The 21,820-nt window shown below is 41.5% G+C and overlaps 1 protein-coding gene across 1 annotated transcript in view; it reads right to left on the bottom strand.

The window, feature by feature from the left end:
• LOC105449670 (heterogeneous nuclear ribonucleoprotein L) overlaps nt 1–21,820 on the bottom strand; it is a 146,379-nt gene that overhangs the window by 40,195 nt on the left and 84,364 nt on the right. The window contains exon 6 of the mRNA XM_011689002.1: nt 3,451–3,514. Coding sequence (XP_011687304.1) covers nt 3,451–3,514 — 64 coding nt within the window. The remainder of the gene's footprint in view (nt 1–3,450; nt 3,515–21,820) is intronic.

The following is a 21,820-nucleotide window of genomic DNA, read 5'->3' as shown; positions in this document are numbered from 1 at the left end:
AACAATTTAATTAATTTTACATCAGCGAATTAAAAGGAATATATATAATATATTCTGCAAAAACAATTTTACCGAACGTTAAATATGCAAAGACAGTTCAAACTGGGAGTTTGAATTATTAAATTTAAAAGTAAATTTTGATCTATTAAATTAAAAAATTACTTGGAAAGATATGTAAGTTAATGCTATTTCAGTATCATTATATAACTCCTCAAATATACGATCTTTTAAATATTTTCAGATATACTCGCGATTTATTTCTAATTCAGTGTTAAATGGAAATGACCACCCGGAAGATTAATCCTATGAGACAGAACGACCGCAATGGGTGTGGCCAATATAATGAAGATACTTGTAGGACGAACTCCTAGCGAGCGAATTCCGTCTTGTGTCCGAAAATGGCGCCAATTAGCGCGGAAATCTATCTCTAAGGACTCAAGAGATTTCGTGCAGTCGAAAGGCTACGCCATCGATGGCGTCTGCTGGTGACGGAACGTCAGCCCGTGTGTCGTAATTGGGGCGAATTCCTCGAGTGCCCTGCTCGCTCGTCGTTTCGACTGAAATCCTGTTTGTAAGGTTTGTACCTGGCACGCGATATTCCAGCAATTGCTTTCCGCTAATTGCCGTTCGCAGCACTATGGGAAGTCTTACGCGCGTTCACGCGTTAGCTAGCTATTGAACTCGCGCGAGTAATTCTCTTCGTGATTCAGAACGTTGTTATTGCACTACTATAAGTTATAATTACGTTATCTCGTGATCATAGCACTGAACCCATAAAATGCGCGAGTTGCGATACAATAAATAATAATAGAAACCAGCATGACTTAAACGTTCTTGTTTCTTACGATTAAAAAAAAAGAAATAAAGAAAATTTTTATTAGCTAAAACAGAAAGTATATTTAAACTATAAAGCCCGGTCTACAATTGCGTAAGCATAACTGCAAGTAGTTGCAGTTTTGTAAGAATTTACCAGTCACAATCGAATATAAGAAGAATATTCGACTGTAATTGATCAGTTCTTACAGCTGCAATCACTTACAACTACGCTTACGCAATTGTAGAACGGGCTTAAATGACAAGTAGCTTAATCTCTTTCATTACAAATCTTAATTTCGTTAGAAAGATTAATAAATAAAAATAAATAAAAAATTGTATTTTTATATTTACTAAGAATAAATAAAATTAATGATTATCTGCTGTCTCGATAATCTATTAATCGACAACGGTAAGACTCAAATCTTTGTTTATAAGCAAGGATTAGTATATATTATAATATCGGAAATTAATAAGGCTCCTCTGTTAATTCTCCGTTACCTGCAGCTACCAACGGGTCAATTTTAGCGGCGAGTTTTTCATTTTCTCCGGCGTCTACTCGCGGAAATAAACTCGCGTCGCTAGATTGTCTTCGCGTAATTGCTATTTGACGCTCCAATTCGCGCGACGAAACCGCAGCACCTCGACGCCGCGGGCGATTATCTCGAAAACGGCGTTAATGCTCCGAGGCGATGAGGAGAGCGCGCCGGGCGCCGCACGTGGCGTCGGTAATCTTCATTAGCCGCGGTAGAAAGAAACGCGGTAATTAATGTCGCAAGATAACTCGAAATAATTTACGCGTCACGACCAAGCGCGGCGTTGAGCCGCTAAACAGCCACTCCTATGCAAACGCGAAGGCACTGCCGCCGCAGCTCTCCGCTCTCGCGCATTCGCGCCCTCGGGCGAGCGATTTAATCGTTGGTCAGTGAACCGTGATTCGCAAGAATAATTCGTAAACGCGTGGGTTTCCCAACTCCGTTTCGCTTTTTGTTCCGCATACTCTTTCACAAGGTCGTGTGTCATCGGGACAGAAGCGGGAGGAGGGGGGGAGGGGGATAGGAATAGTTTTACGTAATAATAAGGTAACGAAATATGTACAGGCAACGAAACGAGCTGAAATACATCACGTTGCTCGCGAAAGGCGCCAGGTATCAAAGTAAGATATACAATTACTTCGCTACAAATGCATTTCGCATTTCATTCAGCATAAGGTATGACGGGGGCCCCGCATACGAAGGAGTCGCAATTCGAGGAATGTGTTGCCAGCCAGGAGGTAGATATTCGCGACGCCGCTTTGCCGCGTAAAATTCATTTAATACCCTTGTAACGAGATGTATGGGTTTATTACGATTGCATTTGCACACATAATTTACCGCTTCGGGATATTTATACGTTTCGTCGGGTGGTCCAAATTATCATGCACTTTCATACGTAGGTACGTTTTCCTACGCTCTCTCGTCGTCTCGTATTCCAGAGTGAATAGATCTATTCGGATTCTGTGGTATGTGAATTGTCCGCGGCGAATTCATGCGTATGACGGTCGAGCGATTTTCAAGCTCGAGGATCGTTCCACGTCGCATTGTCGCGGTTTCAGGATCGGCCTCTCATTTCGAAAACCGTCGGATTTCAATGGATTTTCCGATCGTACTTTGCAAGCTTTTTTTTTTTAGCCATCGCTTTTTCACGTAAAAGCTCGATATACCGAGAGCTGTTTAACAATTAATATTTACAACAAATTGAAAATTTGCGAAAAAAAGAAGCGTCGTCTACGAGATTTTTATTTTTGTTTAATAAATGGCAGAAATGCAGACTATTTCACTTAATATTCCCTTTAAATATAGGCAAATAAAATATTCGAAAGAAAAAAAATGTTTTCTTCGAGGCTTGCGACCAAGGCCGGGTGTCGGCGAAACCTTTTTGCTTCTTGGATACCGTTTGATCCTATTAAGCTTTCCCCATTATGTGCAACGAGGTACAGAAGCGGCACAAATGATGAACTGAAAAAGGGGAGAAATCGCGACACGTTCGTCGTCGGGAACGATCCTCCGTGCGTTTCGCACGTACGCAATGGACGTCGATTAAATCGGATTCTGCAGAAAGAAATCAGTCGAATGCCGCTTCTCTCTGTAGAATGCGATCCAATTGACGACTTGGGTGCAAGAATCGGGCAAGTCCATCTCCTTCGACGAATAAGTTTAATATCCAACAAACGCAGTTTGTCGTTTGCTGTAGAAATCATCTCTCAGTAAATTTTATTTGCATAAATTTTTATCAAAAATCGATCAGTCACTAAATATATGTTGTTTTTACAATTGTGTTGTGAACACAGCAAAATTAAATTTTCTTCAGAAACGTATTTCGAATATGTTAACAATATAATTAAGATTTGAAATCATACGATGACTAAGAGTTTGGAGAAATATGTATTGAATGAAAAAAATATCCTACAATTAGTGACGTTCGAAAAAGCGGGCCTGCCCGAATCTGCACTTTCATGCTGTCGATTGCTGGAACGCATATGTCGAGGGACGCGAGGGGAGTGGTGTATCTATGTTATGAAGTTACACGTACATAACACCGATAGAAGGAAATAAAAAAAGAACTGAGGGAGATGAAAGAGAGAAGAATTGGACTTACCCAGCGTCGGCGTTGTGTAGTCCCAGCTCTCGGCATCGTTCTTGTAGACATTGAGCTTTGTCGGCTGAAAAAGATAACAGACAACGACATTATAATTAAATACGGCTTCAAATATCACAGAGAGAATCGACGCGTAAATTGTTTTTTTTTCTCGCACAGAGAGAACCGGTGCCTTGATTGGAAACTTGCAAATGTACAAAAAAAAAGTACAGATAAAAAACAAATTACACGCTGTTATCAACTCGATTGTGCTGGGGATTGTACATGGGAGCTGGTATTTCTTTTCGGAAGTTTCAATCATAGTAATTAGTCCGCGAGTGTTTTACTTGCAAACAATGTCTCGTTGCAAAAAGCTACATGTAGGTGGACGTTATAATGCTGTTATTGAAAGTTTCATATCGAGTTTCCACTGAATGAGGTGAACAGCAAGTTATCCATAACTCAATATCGCAATTTTCGAGGGTACCGTGTAGCGTATCGCATCCTCTTCGATTACAGCAACGAATAATCCGCGCTTGTTCTCAGTCGCCTAATGAATACTTCGGCAAATCTCTCGGGCATGCAAGACTAATTCGATTAGCTTAAGCGACGCGAATCCCCAGGTGTTAAATAGAGCAGCTCTCTCACTCACTCACTCTCTCTCTCTCTCTTTCTCTTCGCTAAACCTCCAGTGATTCGCCGTGAAATTCGCAGCTCCCCAAAACTAGCAAGCGTAAATGATCGATCATTTTGTCGGGATCGTTTCGCTCTCCTGTCGTCGGAAAAATTCGCGATACGTTCGAGAGTGTATATCGTAGTACCGATATATGCATACGCGAGCGACTACGAGAGCGCTTCTCCGGGGCGCTTTCCACGGCCGTAAAAACGTCACGCTTCAGGCTGAATAACCGCTCCGGTATATCTCGCCGTCGTCTACCGTGATAATAATTCCGCGAGTAAAGCCCGGCAGGGAAAGTAAAGCGGCGCAGACAGGAGAGATACAGCGAACCCAGCTTAGCCGCGTTTACCAACCGCGCTGAGCGGAAAAAGTTAACGCCCGCCTGCAATAAGTCGTCGCATTCCATCTCGTTTCCAGGCAGGCGCGGCTCCGCGCGGCGCACTTGGGATAGGCTTTACAATTACACTTCTTGCCATTATAAACACCATATAAAGTTATACGGTGACTCCGAATGATAACTTTGGAGCGTTAGAGCTCGTGGAACGGCTTTATAGGTCACGTCGAGGAAATATGTCTTTGTCCCTCCACGCTCGCTGAGCAAATTTGTTTTCTTCTTTCCAACCGCATCTGCGGTTCGCATCAATTTTTCCCGCGGATGTCCCGAATTTTAGGTAAATGCGTAGAATGAATGAAATGAAAAATAATTTCTAGAAGACGCACTTAACTTGACGCAACAAAGATCGAAGAAAATATAACGAGATTAATTATGATAGAAATATTTGTTCTGATAAATACTTAAAAAATAATTTAGAACATGTCACTTCTCAAGTGACGAAAATCTAGATTTTATTTGAGTATCGTCTTTTCTTTGCAGAAATGCTAGATGTTAATTTAATTGCGTCTTGCTTTATTTCAATATTCGTAAAAACGACTTTCTCTGTCCTTTTGTTCTTTTTAAAATTTGGAACAGTTTGGAGGAGTCCGTGCCAAGATACAGGGAAAAACCGAGAGAACAGAAGAGATTGTCGAACGTGGTCGAAAGTTTGCTCGTTTGCGATGGCCAAGAAACTGGAGCCCTATTACAGGGATTCACCATGAAAAATCAAGGAGAGGAAGCCAAGGAGAGGAAACCAGACGTCGTCCTCGTGCAATTGCATTGGGTCGCGAAGCGACAGCGATGCGCGATTCTGTTCAAGTTAATCACATTTAAGAGAGCTAAATGTGCGAACACGTTCGTCGCGCGGAATGCGCGCCAACAATAGCCAGGCCCGTTGTCCGAGAGATGTTAAGTAACTACTTCATTTTTGTCATGGCTCGTTTTTATTAAGAGAGATGGAAACTGCGGGGGGCAAGACCTCGGATAAAAATCGCTCTTTTCTAACGTCACCAACGAAATTACGCGAATATGTTTGAATTTTGCGAAATATTTTTTTTTAGTAAATTTTCAGTTCGATGCCCTTTCACCGCTCTATTGATTTCTTTCTTCGTAATTTAAAACAATTCTGGATGCGCATATTTTTACGTGTTTAAAACAATAATTTATGTATGACCTAAAAAAACTGTATTATTTCAATTCTTTTTGTTAAAATTCATCATATATCATTTATCAACATTTTTTACAATTACGGCTAAATACATATATTATACATAAAATTTCATTTATGCAAAAAGTTACGTTATCTTTCCCCTCCTCTCTCTTATCTTTAGATATTATTTCTTAAAACGTTTCTCTCTCTAGAGAAGGATTACTTTGAATAATCTTATTGTATGCTGTAGATAATATTCTTGTTTCTCATATTATAGAAAGTTCTATTTCTGTACAATCGATCGTACTCATTGCACGTGCAATTTCTGGGCAATCTTGGGGCAATTTACAGGGAATTACAGTTACACGTGCGCTCCACTCGTTGTCAGAGAAAACGGTAATTATACATATATATATAGAATACGCGACAAGCTTCTTTCTGGAAAACCAGTGATTTTTCATATAATTGCACGTGTCGCTATTGTCGCATCGTTAATACTGTAACTGCGAATTCTTCCGGCGAGGCAGGAAGGGGGGCAGGACACACCGTTAAAATCGAGGAAGAAACTGATTTGTACGTACGATGACATTCGAAGGTTCGCGTGTGCGAAGTGATTCTCAAAGCCCCTCTTCATGCCACGTTGAAATTTTCAAAAGCTTAGATTGCTAACCTACGGTGTTGAAGTCGCTTTGAAGTCGCCGTGAGAATTATTCAACAGGATACAACCCTGATGTAGCTGCTACTACCCCTATATTTCGGGCTTAATCATTTTCCCCTGTGTGCATGCGATGCAGAAGTCTGACCTGCATCCTACCGCGCCCGGAAGAGCGAAATTAGTTCCTCTTTATTGCGCCGAGGTGAGGTAATGCCGTTTACTTCGCCTCGGTGTAAACCGCCCCGGCATTAATCCACGTAGAAAGTAACTTCGTCTCCCCTTCCCCCTCCCTCCCCCGCTCACTCTCTTCCTCTCTCATTACGTCACTTGTAAGCTGCAAGAAATTGTCCGCGCGACTGCAGGAGCGTTAACTTCTGCGGTGAAAAAGCTTATGCAAAATCATTCTACGACCGGCAACAAGCGCACAGGACATTTTATCACATGAATTTTTTTGGGAAGGATCACCGTCAATTTAGTATGTATATACTTTATATCTATATACTTTATATTGCGTGTACATTACATTAAACTTGTGTCAATAAGTATCCTTATGAAAGCTCTCTTGAAAAAAAAAAAAAAAAGAAAATTTAGCCTTTTTTTAAATTCCTTTTCTATCCTCTTGGCTCCGCAGACTCGACGCACAGTCCCCTGCGTTCTCTCACTCGCGGCATTCATAATTCAAAAGAGGAACTGAACTCTTCTCTGGCGGATATGCAGTAGCAAATGGAGCAGACTTTTGCGTGCCGCAATTGCAGCACGACCGGGAAAATTATTAAAGCCGGAAGATAAGGCGGCGCTATGTAGCGGCGCAGTTGAATAATTCAAGCGACTCGAAAACGCTAATTTCGCCGGCGGGAAAGAGGGAGATGTTCGCCTCGTCGGAGCGCCTCATTTCGTCTGACGACGGACGGGCCTCTTCTTATTGGATTTGGGACAAGTTGAAGTTAAGCATTGAGAACTGCGGGCGGATTCCTGCTGGCGCATTACAGTGCAGCCAGCTAGCCGATTTAGAATCGATGCTTTAACGCCGCGAGGAATAATTATCCCAGTTTGTGTGTTTAATTTATAGGCATATCACACAACGGAAATAATAATTATTGCAGCGAGTAATGGCGACAATAATGCAGAAAAAGTGTATCGAAATGAATAATGTAAAGAAATATATGTATACAACGCGATCGCATTCATGCAAATTATTTTTCTCAAGCTCGAAAGGCTGAACGAATTACACTTGGCTCCAGATCTCGTAGAAGTTTCCAGTCAATTCAAATAGTAGGTACTTGAATTCGAAGAAATGTAAACTTGCAATTGGTTGCAGATTGCGACGACGCGAAAAAGCTTTTCCAATTCGCGTATATAGAATATCGCCCCGGGAGTCTATACAGACTGTCGTGTAGTGAGTTATTTAGCTGGCCTACATATAGGAATATTCCATAGGGTTTCTGCCGATCTTAATCTCAATGATAGTTTAGTTAATCAATACCTGTTGGCACAACATATCGTAGCTCAAGCTTTGCAAACTGAGCATGCAACTTGTTACGCGCTTAAATTCAAGCGAATTTCACAGTTCACAGTTTCTTTTTTTCGTAGTTATATTGATTTCTAAAAGATTTAAGAGTTGCACTAAAAAATTGCAGCGTGATCATTTTCCAAACTTGTGCTCTGAAAGCCCGGTATAATCTGTGTACAGCTTACTTTAGCATAACTGTGAGATATGCCATTTAAAAGAATTAAAATTTTAATTCTGTTTTTTTACCGGAATATCGTGGAAATAACATAATGCTGAGCATCACGAGATTACGCAGAAAAGTTGTAAAAAAGCTAATGAAATATAAAAATAATAATAAAAACTGTATTTAAAATTTTAATTCAGTTAAAAAAGGAAAGTAAAGTAGTCACTCACGCGGAATTTTTTCCATGACTGCCATGATAAAATTAAAAGTATCGCGTCTGGAATTATTTCACGTCACGACGGCTTGAGTAGCGTAGCTGTTGAATATAGCGAGGGCCCGAATCCGAACGCCTTTCCCACATAAAACTTCTTTTCACCTGCGATCGCTTGAATAACACATCCCAAAATCGCGCAGATTTCCCGTGCCGAAATCCATGGAACGGGGCGCCGTTGGCCGAATTCACACCGCGGAACGGAAAACGCGGAAAGCACGGACCATTGTTTCGCACTGAACATCGCTCTCGTAACGAGCCAACCGAACTCTTATTGATCCGCGAATCAGACGGCGCGTTACTGATTTATGATTGTCGGCGAAAGCAAAAACGAATCGCTCCGATACCTCCATTCCGTTCCCGTTATACGTATCATAACCGCCTTTTGACCCGCTTTCAACTCTTCGTATTTAAAGGATTCTTTTCCCAAAAAATACTAGGCGAAAAGGTATAGGAACAAAAAAAAATGTTTCCAGAAAGTGTTCAAAGCCCACGTGTTAAAAAACTTTTAGAAGCAATATGATCACTTAATTTTCTATATCGAAAGAGTGTTCGCGACGGAAAATTATAATTTCGTATTTTTTGTAAACATTCGTGAAGCAGCACGGAGTAAAAAAAACAGCTAAAAATTTATACAGAATTTTGAAAACAATAGCACACGTTGCATTTATTAGCGAATAAAAAAAAGATTTCGTAAAAATTTGATATTTTACTTTGGCGGGTTGAAAATAAATCTGAAAAAATCTTACAAAAAGCATATTGTTCTAGCGTTTTTCCTAACAGGTAAAATATTTTAAATTGTTCAATCGCCATTATCGACCACCCACGTGCGAAACGTACTTATTCGTGAATTGCCATGGATGTGCGTTTCTTTTTTTTTTTATTTTTTTATTTCGTCATAAGCAGCGTGAAACGTGATGACCGTTTCGTACGTGCGGAAATGAGGACACTCGGGAGAACGAGAGGAAAGGGGGAAGAGAGAATTCGTGATTCCGTCGAATAAAGGAAGATGATACCGCGCGCGCCAAGTAAGCCGCTCCGCGAAGACTCGCAAGCGTAATCTACCCCCTAGTTTCGCAGCTGCGCGCGCGCCGAAGAACATAAAACAAACGCGCGCGAGTCGAGGGCCGAATGAACGAGTGGGATTTCGTTGGACGTTCGTTGTAGCCGTCGTCATAAAACTCCGATAGCTTTTTTTCAGTCTTTTACGATCTCCTTTTATCTCTCTTTTGCGTTCCTGCGGAAAAATGCGTTCAACGATGCAACGAGCGGCAGTAATTAACACCGCGAATTGAAGACTCCAATGTTAACTCCTATTAACTCTTTTCCTTGCTCGCCCCTTTATTTCGCTAAACGTGATCTTCCACAGTACTTTCACAGTTCACGTTCTTCAGCTCTTTGTCAAAAATTAAAAGAATCACCTGGAATTCTAATATAGTAAAAAAAATGAGTTTAATATACGAGCTGTGTGAAGTTGCCGCCCTACTACTGGAAATCCACTAACAACGACATTACCACTCGATTGATTGTCGTTTCGTAGTATTTGGTAGTCCATTCCCGATGATAGTTAAAACTTATAATAATAATAATAATAATACAAAAAGATACATATATAAAATTAAGCTCCTTTTTTGATAATAAAAAACATATTTCAGTGATCAATGCTACATAAATTTCCATTTTCAATTTTTATAATCGTAACTAAACTGAAGAGCATGAATTTACTGTGTCTTTATATTTACGGCCAATATTCATAGCCGGTGTTTATACTTAAAAACGTTTTAAGATGTTATTAGCCAATCATAGAGCTGTATTAGCATCTTAAGACGTTACTTAAGACAATCTTAAAATAAGAACTGACTAATGAATACCGGCCTACGTATAAAAAGTGAATGTTGCAAGTATGCAACATATCGGCAACAAGTATGCAACAAGAGGGTTAAAATCACTATCGCGCAGAGCGCTAGTATCATAGTTTTGACTACCAATCATTGGAAATGAACTAGCAAACATTAGTAAACAACCAAACGAATGCTTACAGTTATGATTACTTACGCAGTTTGGAAAGCCATATTTTACGAAAGGAGGGACTAACTTCACGCGCGTATGTCTTTTTCATATTATTATTTACAACTTTGACGACCAATCATCGAGAATGGATTACCAAATACTATCACTAATCAAACTAATCGAGTGGTAATGGTCGTTAATGGATTTTCAGTAATGGGAGGGGGGAGGGAGAAACTTCACACAGCTTAATATACGAGTATTATACGTCAAAATAAGGGCTCACGCATATACAAGATAGAATAAATAATAATAGTAATAAAGAGCTAAACGAACGGTTTAGCCTTTCCGTAAACATGATCATGGCAGACAATAGATGTTATTTATTAACCACGAGCGCACTTACGACGGCGGCAGCGCGTGTATTTGCACGCGATAAAACGTCTCTAAGCGTGTCCATCACTCGTGTCTCGACAGTTTGGCAGGCTTGACGAGCGGCGATATATAAAATTCGCCTCCGATATCGCGTACTGATGCGCTTTTATCTCTCCCCTGTGAGTTGCTACGATGGAAAAAGCCGAGGGAAAAAAAGGAAGAAAGACAGAAAGAAGGAAAGAGAAAGCGATTGGAAACATACGAGCCCCTTTTGTTCCGCGGGCAAACTTTTCCGCGAAACGAGTGCTTCTCTTTTTCTACATGCTGGCGCAACGTCATCGATGTCGAAGGTTTGTTCGCGATGAAGGGATAAATAAATCGTCAGAACAGCGGAAATCTGGTATAATCAGTATACCAATGTGCATTCAAAATGCGCATTTATCCTAAAAATTCAAAATATCGGATATGTAAAAAATATCTGAAAGTAAAAGATTCTCATCGGCATTAATCTTTACCCTGCGTTAACAAATTTCAACATATCTGCTCTTTATGGGCACATTAAGGTAAAATATTGCTCCCGATCCGACAACGACGCACACACAATCGCCATAAATTAAACGCGTAATTGATTTAAACAGTAATTATAACGCGGCTCGTAATTGTCGCTCGCATGCACAGGGCCGCTGGTTTCGAATTCTATTTCTGATTTCGGAGTCGTAAATATGGCACGCGTCACATATTTCTCGTAGCGTGCGATTTAACGTCTAATTTCGGTTGTCAGCACCGAAAGTCCGGCGGGACACGCGAAAAAGAAATTTATGCCTGCTATTCACGCCTCAAGTACCTGTGACGTTCGCGTAGGTATCGTCGTATCTACTCACTGACTATTTCAGTATTCGCCCTGGCAAATCTCAATCGATTCTCAAACTGCCAACCTGTGAAAGCAGACCGTAAAGTTAAATAAAGAATAAATCCTGAAGAATCCTGTCCCGTCCGTCTACATCCTCGAAACTAAACTCGCGAAAAGTCATTCATTTTCGGTCGCTTATGAGCCCGAAAGCCATCCGGAGTATTTTGACGTTTCTATTGAAGAACGAGTACAATTTCGTACCGATGAAAATTTCGCTATTTACTCCTATGATTTACTGCCTAGTTAACGTTCCTTTCTCAATTGCTAAGCGCTCACCGCATCTCGGCTCTCACGAAAAACGACGCGAGATGAAAATCATTTTCGCAATTCTAAAATGTACACCGCCGCGCCAACTCTCGGAGATCCACCCGGCCGCGTTGTCACTCCTGTCGAATTTGTCACGCCGGCGGCCAATTTTCGCATCGCGGCCAACGCTCGCGATGCACTTTTGAGCAATACGCGCAGTGACTCACGTCAACCGTGATTCAACGGCACGCGCGTATATATCCGCGAAAATTAAGTCGCCCACGTGGTTAAGCCAGAGCGCGCGCGATCCCGGAATCTGTCGAAATCGCGGCCAGATTTATTTCAACGCCGTCCCTCGTCGCCGTCAATCATCTTATACCGTTGCTTATCGCGAATAATCAATGAACGAAACGGCCGAATATGCGAATGAAGATGAGCTGCACTTTCAGGCACAACGCAACGGGTTAAATAATTTCACGCATGTTTATATATATATATATATATATATATATATATATATATATATACCTATTTTATTTTTACAACACTTTATTAATATCGTGATCGAAATAACTCCGAATGTGTAAATTTACGATGAAAAATCTTTTCGCAAAGCAAAGCCAAATTTTCGCGTTCGTAGGCGAAAAATCTTATTTACTTTGATGCATGCGGTAGCGATGGCGCAATTTCGATGCAGCTACAATCTCGATCGAATATTAACATCACTCTCGCGGATCTTTCGTTCCAATATTGTTCTCTATCGGAAATCAGTATTCGCGCTACCGCGGGATAAATAAGAGGTGGGGGGAGGAATCCGAATGGGATATTTAGACCGCTCCATATATGTATCTCGTAACTATAGACGGTTCAGCTCCCACGCAACAGCTTTGAAAGACTCCGGGAGTATCCCGCCGGTGCGGATTTAAATACGCGTTTTGCCGCATAAATGATAATCAGCCGCATTAATTTCTCGTTTCGTGTTGACGTTTGCTTGCGTCGAAGCTGCAAATGTGATTTATTGCTGAAAGCGGGTATCGGCCATGAAACAGTACGCGGGCCACGTTATTTCGGTTAACGGCTTGCGAATTAGCGGCGGCCGTATTAATTACTACAATTTCTGGCCATCCCCCGTGGCGATATTGCTACGTAATACGTTACGTCTATATCGCGTGCTGTCCGCAACTCGTCATAATGGACCGGCGAAAACGGAGCACGGCGCGCTGTAATTAATAAACTCTTAAATTTACATATCAGTGAAAATGATGGAACCTTGAGATAGTGTTTTGCATTCAACTACAGGGTTTTCGAGAAAAATTGATATGCATGTGGAGCAAATACGTAAAACGGGTGTTCCAATTAATGACTGATGTAATAGCGGTCTGCATTATATGTATATCAATTATATATCACAATAGCTGACTTATTCTCATTAAGTTTTATTCTATTCTATTTCACCTTGTCCTAAATAACGGATTTCATAAATACCTTGGAGCCGCTGTCGTAATTAAATAAATGGAGGACATGAAAGTGAGGATTAGGTAGAGCTACACTGAATTTCGCTTCAATAGGGAAAGGACAAAGATAATTCTTTAAAATCATTTGTGAAGTTGCTAAAATAAAATTGACGCCCATTTAAAAAATCACCGTTCCCTCAAAATGAATAAAAAAAGTAAATTGTCGCTTTATTAAATCCACTCGCTCGTTGTGCGTGGATTTATTTCGCACGGAATTTCTTTCGCTTGTATATTTTAAATTTAATCTAAACGTTCATGGATACACGTATAATACATTCGCGCGTGCGATTGCTGCTACACTGCATGCGGTATATCCGCGTGTAAATATTCATATACATTTATTTATAAGAACGTATAGATACAGCGTGTGGGATGCGAGTAATGCGGTCTACGAACGCGATATGTAAATGTTTAAATATTTGCCGTAGATACACAAAGAGAGGAGCGACGTCTTCGTCCAATCTCCATTCGTAGGACATTTCGGAAAATTTCGCAACATCCGCAATGTTTGGCAATTGTGATCGCTAAAACTTCGTCGGAAACGGCGAAATTCATTTCGCCCACGCTCCATACGTAATTCGAAGAACTCCGGAAATTCTCCGAGAGTAAAAAGAGCCGCGAATCTCTTAATGATATATGGTTACCCGAGACTCAATAATTTCGGCTACGGTTAGTACAAACTAAATTAAAAAGCTGTTTTAATAATGAAATATCGATAAATGCAAAATCGTTTAGCGTTAAAAATTAATAAGAACGAGAAGTAATCAACGCGATATACAATATAATATATAAATATACAAGATTGAAATTATAAAAACGTATTTTATATAATCGAAAAATCGTAAACATATCAAGATATAATAAGTCTGTAATATTTACACGTAATGTTACTTCATCAATATTCACGTCAAATCATATAATGACGTTTCATTGTGAAGCTGATTTTAATTTTCAATGTAATTTTCGTCTTTGTGGATTACGGAAAATCTATCACGGGACTCTTTTCAACGCTCTGCTTATTTACCATATCGATTTACAAACTCGAACGTGTAGCATTCGCATGCCGCTGCATGCACCGAATGGATACATGTATATTGGAATTCCTGCACTGATCAGACTAACTTCAAAATAAGCCACTGCTACACGTAACTATCTAATTACAAACGTTAACTCGAAAACGTCAATGCATCGCGTTCGTTGTGCCGTGCATGTAGAGAGGCGGCATTCCAAAGCTCTGATCTGCGGTTGAACTGTCACAGCTGATAGCTACGGCCGCACTGCATTAATCACGACGTTGAGATGGTGCCAAGCTCATCGGGAGACGAGCGGAAGGCTTCGTAAACAAGAAAATTTGAAGAACAAATATAAACCGCTAAAGAATGTCTTCTCCCGTCAATCAACCTTACGTTATTGCGTATCGCTTCCGCCACGGAATGTGCAGAATAGCGCATAAAACCTCGATTAAGTAGTGACCGTAAATTTTCGCCCGCGTTTCTTTTTATACAATTTGCACGAGAAACGTTCTCTTATTACCTATCGAAATGTCCCTGTCGTCAACAGACGTTGCGCTTCGTACCTTACGTACGTTATAACATCATCGCAACCATTTTAAAACCACCGTCGATGTTCGTTAGTATCGTTATGACGCGAATTTACGGTCGCGTAAATGCACTCCATCTCTCGTGGGCGCAATACCATCGAAATTTATGCTACGCAACGTTTTAGCGACGTTTACGAGATATTAAACGAATTTGCGCTGGGATCAGACACGTTGCAGCGTCTCGCAATAATTTATGCAAAGTTACGTAAAAGATGCCCCCTTTCAAAATAATCGAGAGAGGAAGAGAGAGAGAGAGAGAGAGAGAGAGAGAGAGAGAGAGAGAAAGAGAGAAAATACATTGTCCGCCTTTCTATTGCAAATTCTTTCTTCTTTCTTCTAATTTATGCCGACTGCTGTCGACCTAAAATTGGCAATAACAAAGAAGATCTTTTTTTGTTTAACGCAATTTTAACTTTGATTCAAATCTTAATGAGCTCATACATATGCGGAGATGTTTCTTCGCATCGACCATATTTCCGTCGGTTTCGCCAATTTGGAGAGTCAATTTATCTCTCTCTCTCTCTCTCTCTCTCTAATAAAAATTTCATAGAATCTTTTTTCGCAACTTCTTAATTTTCCGAAGCTGATTTTAAAATTTATTTTATCCGCGCGTCCTCGGCGAAGTTTGGATGACTTCATTAACGAAGACGACGACGAGGGAGACGCTGTATTCGCATGACGGAGGAGACGCACAAGGCGGAGTGCACTCCCGGAGCCTCCGGTACCTTCGGAGGTAAGGGAAGAATATGCTAACGAAGCACGTCGTCGAACAATGTCTATTTCTGAAACAAGCGCGCGGAACATGACGCGCGCGCGGGAGCGCGCGGATGAGCGACCGACGTTTGCTCGCGGGTATATCTCATCGGCGCGCATTTACCGAGCACATTTTCGGGTCGCGCGGGCGCGCGCCTATAAACTTACTCGAAGGCTCGAGGACTCTCTCCCGTCCCGCTCGCCCGCTTTGACGTCGCGCTCGCAAATAAAATCAGTTCCGCCCCTTCGAGAACCGTCTCGGAGCGTCAATTACGACGAAGCCATAACTCGAGGGCGCGCTCGGCTCGTAATTGCTGGAAAAACTCGTCCCGTCGAAACGATTGGCTTATATCACGAACGTTGCACCCGCGGCACTCCGGCCGTTGTTTTGTTAATCGTCGCAATGAGAGGAGATATGTACATGTCGATTATTCCCTAAGCGGCACAGCCGCGACTGTTCAATAAAAATTTAATTAGCAGCCAGGAAATGTGTTCCACGTTCCGCGACGTCAACCATCCTAAGTGTACGGTGCACGCGCGAATTAACTTGAGAATGACGCGTGGCGAATTGATCTCGGTCAGCTGGACGGCACGAGATGCGTATCAAGTCAATCTGAACTTTTGTATAGCTGTCATATTTCAAAATTACCACCATTTCAGATAAAATCTTGGTGTTTATATATAATATAATAATCGATTTTAATTAAATATAAATGTAAATATAATAAAGTTTAATTAAAAGGGATTCGATATCTGTTGCACATCTCAATACAAGACACATGTAATTAAATAAATATTGAGTACATTAATAAAACATAATTCTGATTTCTACCCGATTGATTCCAATATTTGCATTTGTCTCACATGGCGCTGTTTTATCCAGTACCTATAAATTTCAGATAATTTAGCTTTGTGTCGCAAATTAAAATAGCTATGATCCTAGAAGCGCGGGTTAATCTCTGGCGACGTTTAACTTGGACTTGTCAAAGTATGTGGCATGAGTAGTGCACAGAATTTTTAATTATTATTCATTGCCAGAGGATTAATAAAATTTTATCCGTCTACGTACTTCGATGAGATACGTCTGGTATACGTTCCGAATTTCTTTTACATCCTTTATGTACTGTGATATCTCTCCAATTACGTCCGAGAGAGGCTGTATATTATCGGACTGCAAAGTGGTTTCCAATTCAAATTACAAAGGTGAAATGCAAACAAATGCCGGCCGCCCACGCGCGTTCGGATCGCTATTAGACTCGCGCGTCCCCTTCCTTTTTCCTCTTCCGTTGTAAAACCACCGCTTCTTCCGTGTAAACATAAATGGCGGGCGCGCGGGTGGAGTAGCTCGTGGAAGGTCAGGGGACGAAGGGGGGGTAGGTAAGGGGGACGGAAAGAGTTATGGGTCGTTAGCGAACTTTAGTGATCCGCGAACGTTTTCGGCCACGTCCAGCACGCGCGTGTGCACGCGATGATGTTTGAGCATCTGGCGATATTGCCGATGCAACGGCAATTCGGCTCCACTTTGTGTGCAGTTAAACAAACTTTCACGAAACCTCAAAATTAACAGTAATGACAGTAATTGCAGTTTCAACTTTAAAAAAGGTATTGCAAAGTATCATTGTAAATTTAATCCCAGAATTTCTCGTATAATTTTGTTGGATTGATTGTCACAAATTTTACGACAGTTTAGACAAATTATTATAACAAAACGATAAAAAAAATAAAACTCATACTTTTTTAAATTCACGCAATAAAATATAACTGTCTGTTCTATAAATGTTCGAAAAAGTGTCATTTAATCTAGAAAAAGAATTTTTACGAGCTTTTTTTATTAGATAAGTAGAGAAATATATGCTGATCCCCTATGGGATTATAAGAACTTCCGCTTACACAAGCTTTTTTTTACCATGTTATGCGTCTTCATTTCGTATTATTAGCTTCTGACTTTAAAAACAAAGTATTAGTGAGAAAAACACAGAGCTATTTTAGATTCGAAAAACACGCGTTTTATCTGTTAGACGTAAACTGCAGAAAAATTTAGCTCGTCCTCGTCTCGTAATCATGCACTCGTCTTGTGCTCCAAAATTCAATCAAATTGACTATCTCTATTTCGAAATTGGCATCTAAAAAAATTTATAGTACTTGGTGTTGATTCTATCCTAGCCGCAATGTACATTCTACTTGAACTAGCAATGCCAAAAATATTACAACCATTCCGCAATTACACACAGTTCTCTCGTTCTGATCATGGAAATGCATTTCTTGCCCCGGAACGCGACGAGATAGCTGAAGCTGCAAACCTGCTTACGTGAGGAAATAACATTTTTCGTCGCGAACAGTTCCTAGGCCCTTAAACGCAAGCGGGATATTTCAAAGATGCATCTCGCGCAGTTGTGGTACGACGTTTCTGCGCTAAAGCACGTTCCAGCCGGTCGTATCAGCACGAAGGGACGCGGTATCTATCTCGCGAAGCAATGAAATTTACTGCGTCGATCTTTCCATCCCTGGGTGGCGCACATGTGGCGTGCGGAAACTATGAGCCGGGGCACGCAGTGAATTGTAAAAACGTGATATAGGAAATATTCTGCGCGGAGCGTATACATTACGCGAATTTCGGAGAGAGAGAGAGATAAGCGAGGTTTATCTCTCGGTTATATTACGTCACAAATGTCCCGCGCGCAATAGGATTACATATTGTAAGACCGGAAATTAATAACGCCGAAGATTATATTCCATATTCATTATTATGTATTTCAAAATATCGCGTTTCGCTCGCCTTGCGCATCGCGCGTATCGCAATTTAACAGTGGACATTAATTGCGACGGAATCGACCGGAAATTGAAACGCGGCGTGTGTCGCAACAGTGGGGGCGCGATGGGAATCATTCATAATTGCGCTACATCGTGTTTATTTACCGGCCATGTCGCGGCAAACGTAGTTTAAACTTTTTCATGCGTCCCACGTTGCCTCGCAAATCGGAAAATTAACGACGTCAATATTTATTAATGCAATAACGTTACGCGCTAACGTATAACACGGCATGGTTTACGTGTAATCTTGGAAACTCTGCATTTTTATCGCTTTTTCAATAATTCAATAATTTATCGCGCGTTGGCATGTAAATCAACAATAAAATTCCAATGTGCTTCAATTAATTTCGACCTATTTTCGGACCTTTTAGCGGGCGTGTTTCGGCACTTGATTATCGAACGACTCTCTCGCCGGTCGTAATCTCGAACTCGGAAGATGGTCCTCGACAACTTCGGCAATCGGTTAAGGAAAATCACACCGCGACCCGAGCCGTCGCAGCGCAGCAGAGGGAAATTAATTATCCGATGCGGCACCGACGTCATCGGTCGGAATCGACGACCGAATCTTCGTTAGCGCCATTGTGACTGCAGGGCTATGTGGGTTAATCACTTCGCGAAATTCGCCGCGAGACGTGCCGCCTCCAGTCACGTCATCCGTCGTCGAATGGCGAGATTCGGCCACTAGTTGCTGGACTCGCTGGCGAAATCCAATTCGAGTCCTGTCACGGCTGGCACAGTCGGACGCGAATTCGTCGTAGTCCCTTTTTTTTTTCTTTTCGTTCCGTTCGTTCCGGCGAGATGCTGCTCACACCGTGACGAGTTTTACGCATCTGCCTCGCCCGGGTCGGGCGCTGTTTTGGTCTCGAAAACTTTTCAGTCCCCCGTGGACTATCGTGAGATAACGAAACGGCCAATAAAATCGCTTTGAATCCGCAGTGGGACCTGCCCGATTCATTCGCCGTCCCGGCGCGATGCGGTCGATCCGGGCACCGTCAAATTGACCCCGCGAACGGTGTCCGAGCGTGTCTACTTTGAATCGCCCCCGACGAGTCCCACCTGAAAACGAACGTTCCGCCTGCCTACGTGCACCGGATCTCGATAATTGCGTTTCTCGTTTGTTCAAGCTAACGTTCGGACGGGCAATAAAAATCGTCCGACATCGCCGGCGGAATTGCGTGCAGCCAGAATTGTCAGCACTACGGGGCGAATATTGCCCGTTAACTAAATTGCCACTAGAATCAGCTGCCGTCATAGTTTCACTTTTTCACAAAACATGCGTTTTAATTTGAATTAAACTCTAATCTGAATTAAACTAATTTAAATGATAACTCAATTAATCGCTCTGAATAGAAAATATCAAGTGATACGTTCGAACGTACGTTAATAATGCAATGTTGTTAGTTTGCAGACAAGTGAAGAGCTTCTTGCAACGGAATGGATTCTAACCCACATTTCATAATATTTTCTCCGTTAGTCACAACTTGCTGTTGCGCCGCAGCAAGCCCTTCAACTATATTCTTCAGATATTTTCGTTCTCCCACACAATTTCTACAAATTATCATTCTGATGTTCTTTCCGAAAGAGAGTAGGTTTCAATTACTCTCCAACTGTATATCTAGATGCGATCGGAGAGTGTTAAAGTCCGGGAGTGTTAAATCGACCGATGTACGTTGGCTAGAGATCGAGATAACGAAGGCATCGGATGCCGCAGAATGTAACAGAACAAATACTCAAAACAGGCTATCACGATTCCGTGATTTCAAACGTATTCTCGCAAAGGAGGGGATTCGCTGAGAGATTCCGAACGCGGAAACCGGCCCGCCTCACGATCGCCCACGGAAATCCCCACGATCGTGAGAACGGACTTTCCTTCCTTTGTTCACCTCCTTGTCGCACCTCCGAGAGACAGACAGATAGACAAACAGAGAGAGAGAGAGAGAGAGAGAGAGAGAGAGAGAGAGAGAGAGGAGAAAGAGATTCGTTATCGTGCAGCCCGGCTTCGACCAAGGGCGTGTCTAATGCCACCGTGCATCGATCCGAGGAGAGCGAAATTGTTTTCCGTCGATCTTTACGTAATACGACTCCACCCTCTCGACGAGCAGCATGGCCGATTTGCATATACTTGCATAACGCGTCCCCCTTCGACTATACCAATTTTCGCGAGAACGCGGAAAATTAGATGACTTCATGAGTCAGCGGGAGGATTTATCGAAAGAAGGACAACACGATAGAACACGCAACGGACGATTTCTCTCGAAAATACCTAGTTCTACGTCTGAGAGTAAAAAAACCTCAAACATAATCTCGGTTAATGTTGCCACCTAATGAAAGTATTTCTATTTTTTTTTCTGTAGCCAAATATTGATCTCTTATGATTGATTGACGTTAAAGCATCACGGGGTTTGCGAAAAAGACTACGCTCTTGCATCAGCCTCTTGTCAAATATTAACCCCGAAGATTAATGCCTTTGACTGAACGCGGGGACTTAAACATATGTTTGGCAAACAGCTTACCGAGAAGATCTACAGAAATTTCGGAATTTCTCGTCGGTTCCTTGACGCATAATCTCCATATATGATGCTTTTCAATGTTACTTAAATTTGCAACTTCCATATAACTTTATAACACTAAATAACCATCATGCTTAATAATCTAAATAACTATTAGTTAATATTTCCATTTAATTATCTTTTATTAATGATTATACTGCTGTAATATCACAAAGTTAGAAATATTCAATAATGTCATTTTCCAATTTACAACAAACAGGAGAAAACATCCCGTTTGTTTCGATAATATTATCTCCAATCTGCTGGGTGACGATAAATAATAATGTCAAGCTACCGAAATAACGCGCATGAAATTAATGATGCTTCCGGTGATGGATAATGGATGGTAAATTAAAAATTAAATCTTTGAATCTGATTCTCGAAAAACACATCGATCACCTCCGGCGCCGGAAACGTCGAATTTACGATGAGCCTCGAAGGACCAATCAACGCACGATAGCGTGAAAATCGTTCGACGGATATAGGTCAATCTGGAAATAGCGAAACCCGCCGATGAGGTCCATTGTCGTGCCGATTGACATGCCGACGACCACTCGGGTGGTACGGGTGATCCCAAACCACTTTCTCGTCGCGAACTTTCGTCGCTCCGTAATAACGCCTCGAGCGAGAAGCAAGGATCCCGCCGGATGTGCTCGGAGAAGCTGTCAATTAATCCCGTAAAATGAGAAAAATGAGAAGAGCGCGTCGCAGCTGACGAGAACGGTAAAGTCTTGCATTAATTCCCCGTTTTACCGAGAGCACGTAGACTTAAAGCGGTTTAATCTGATTTCGAGATATCGAACACTTCGCTCATCTCTGCAC

This window comes from Wasmannia auropunctata, unplaced genomic scaffold, assembly GCF_000956235.1.
Source record: "Wasmannia auropunctata unplaced genomic scaffold, wasmannia.A_1.0 LD336074.1, whole genome shotgun sequence".
NCBI classification, from domain to species: domain Eukaryota; kingdom Metazoa; phylum Arthropoda; class Insecta; order Hymenoptera; family Formicidae; genus Wasmannia; species Wasmannia auropunctata.
The sequence above is the reverse complement of the archived record's forward strand: the minus strand, read 5'-3'. Positions and strand labels throughout refer to the sequence as shown.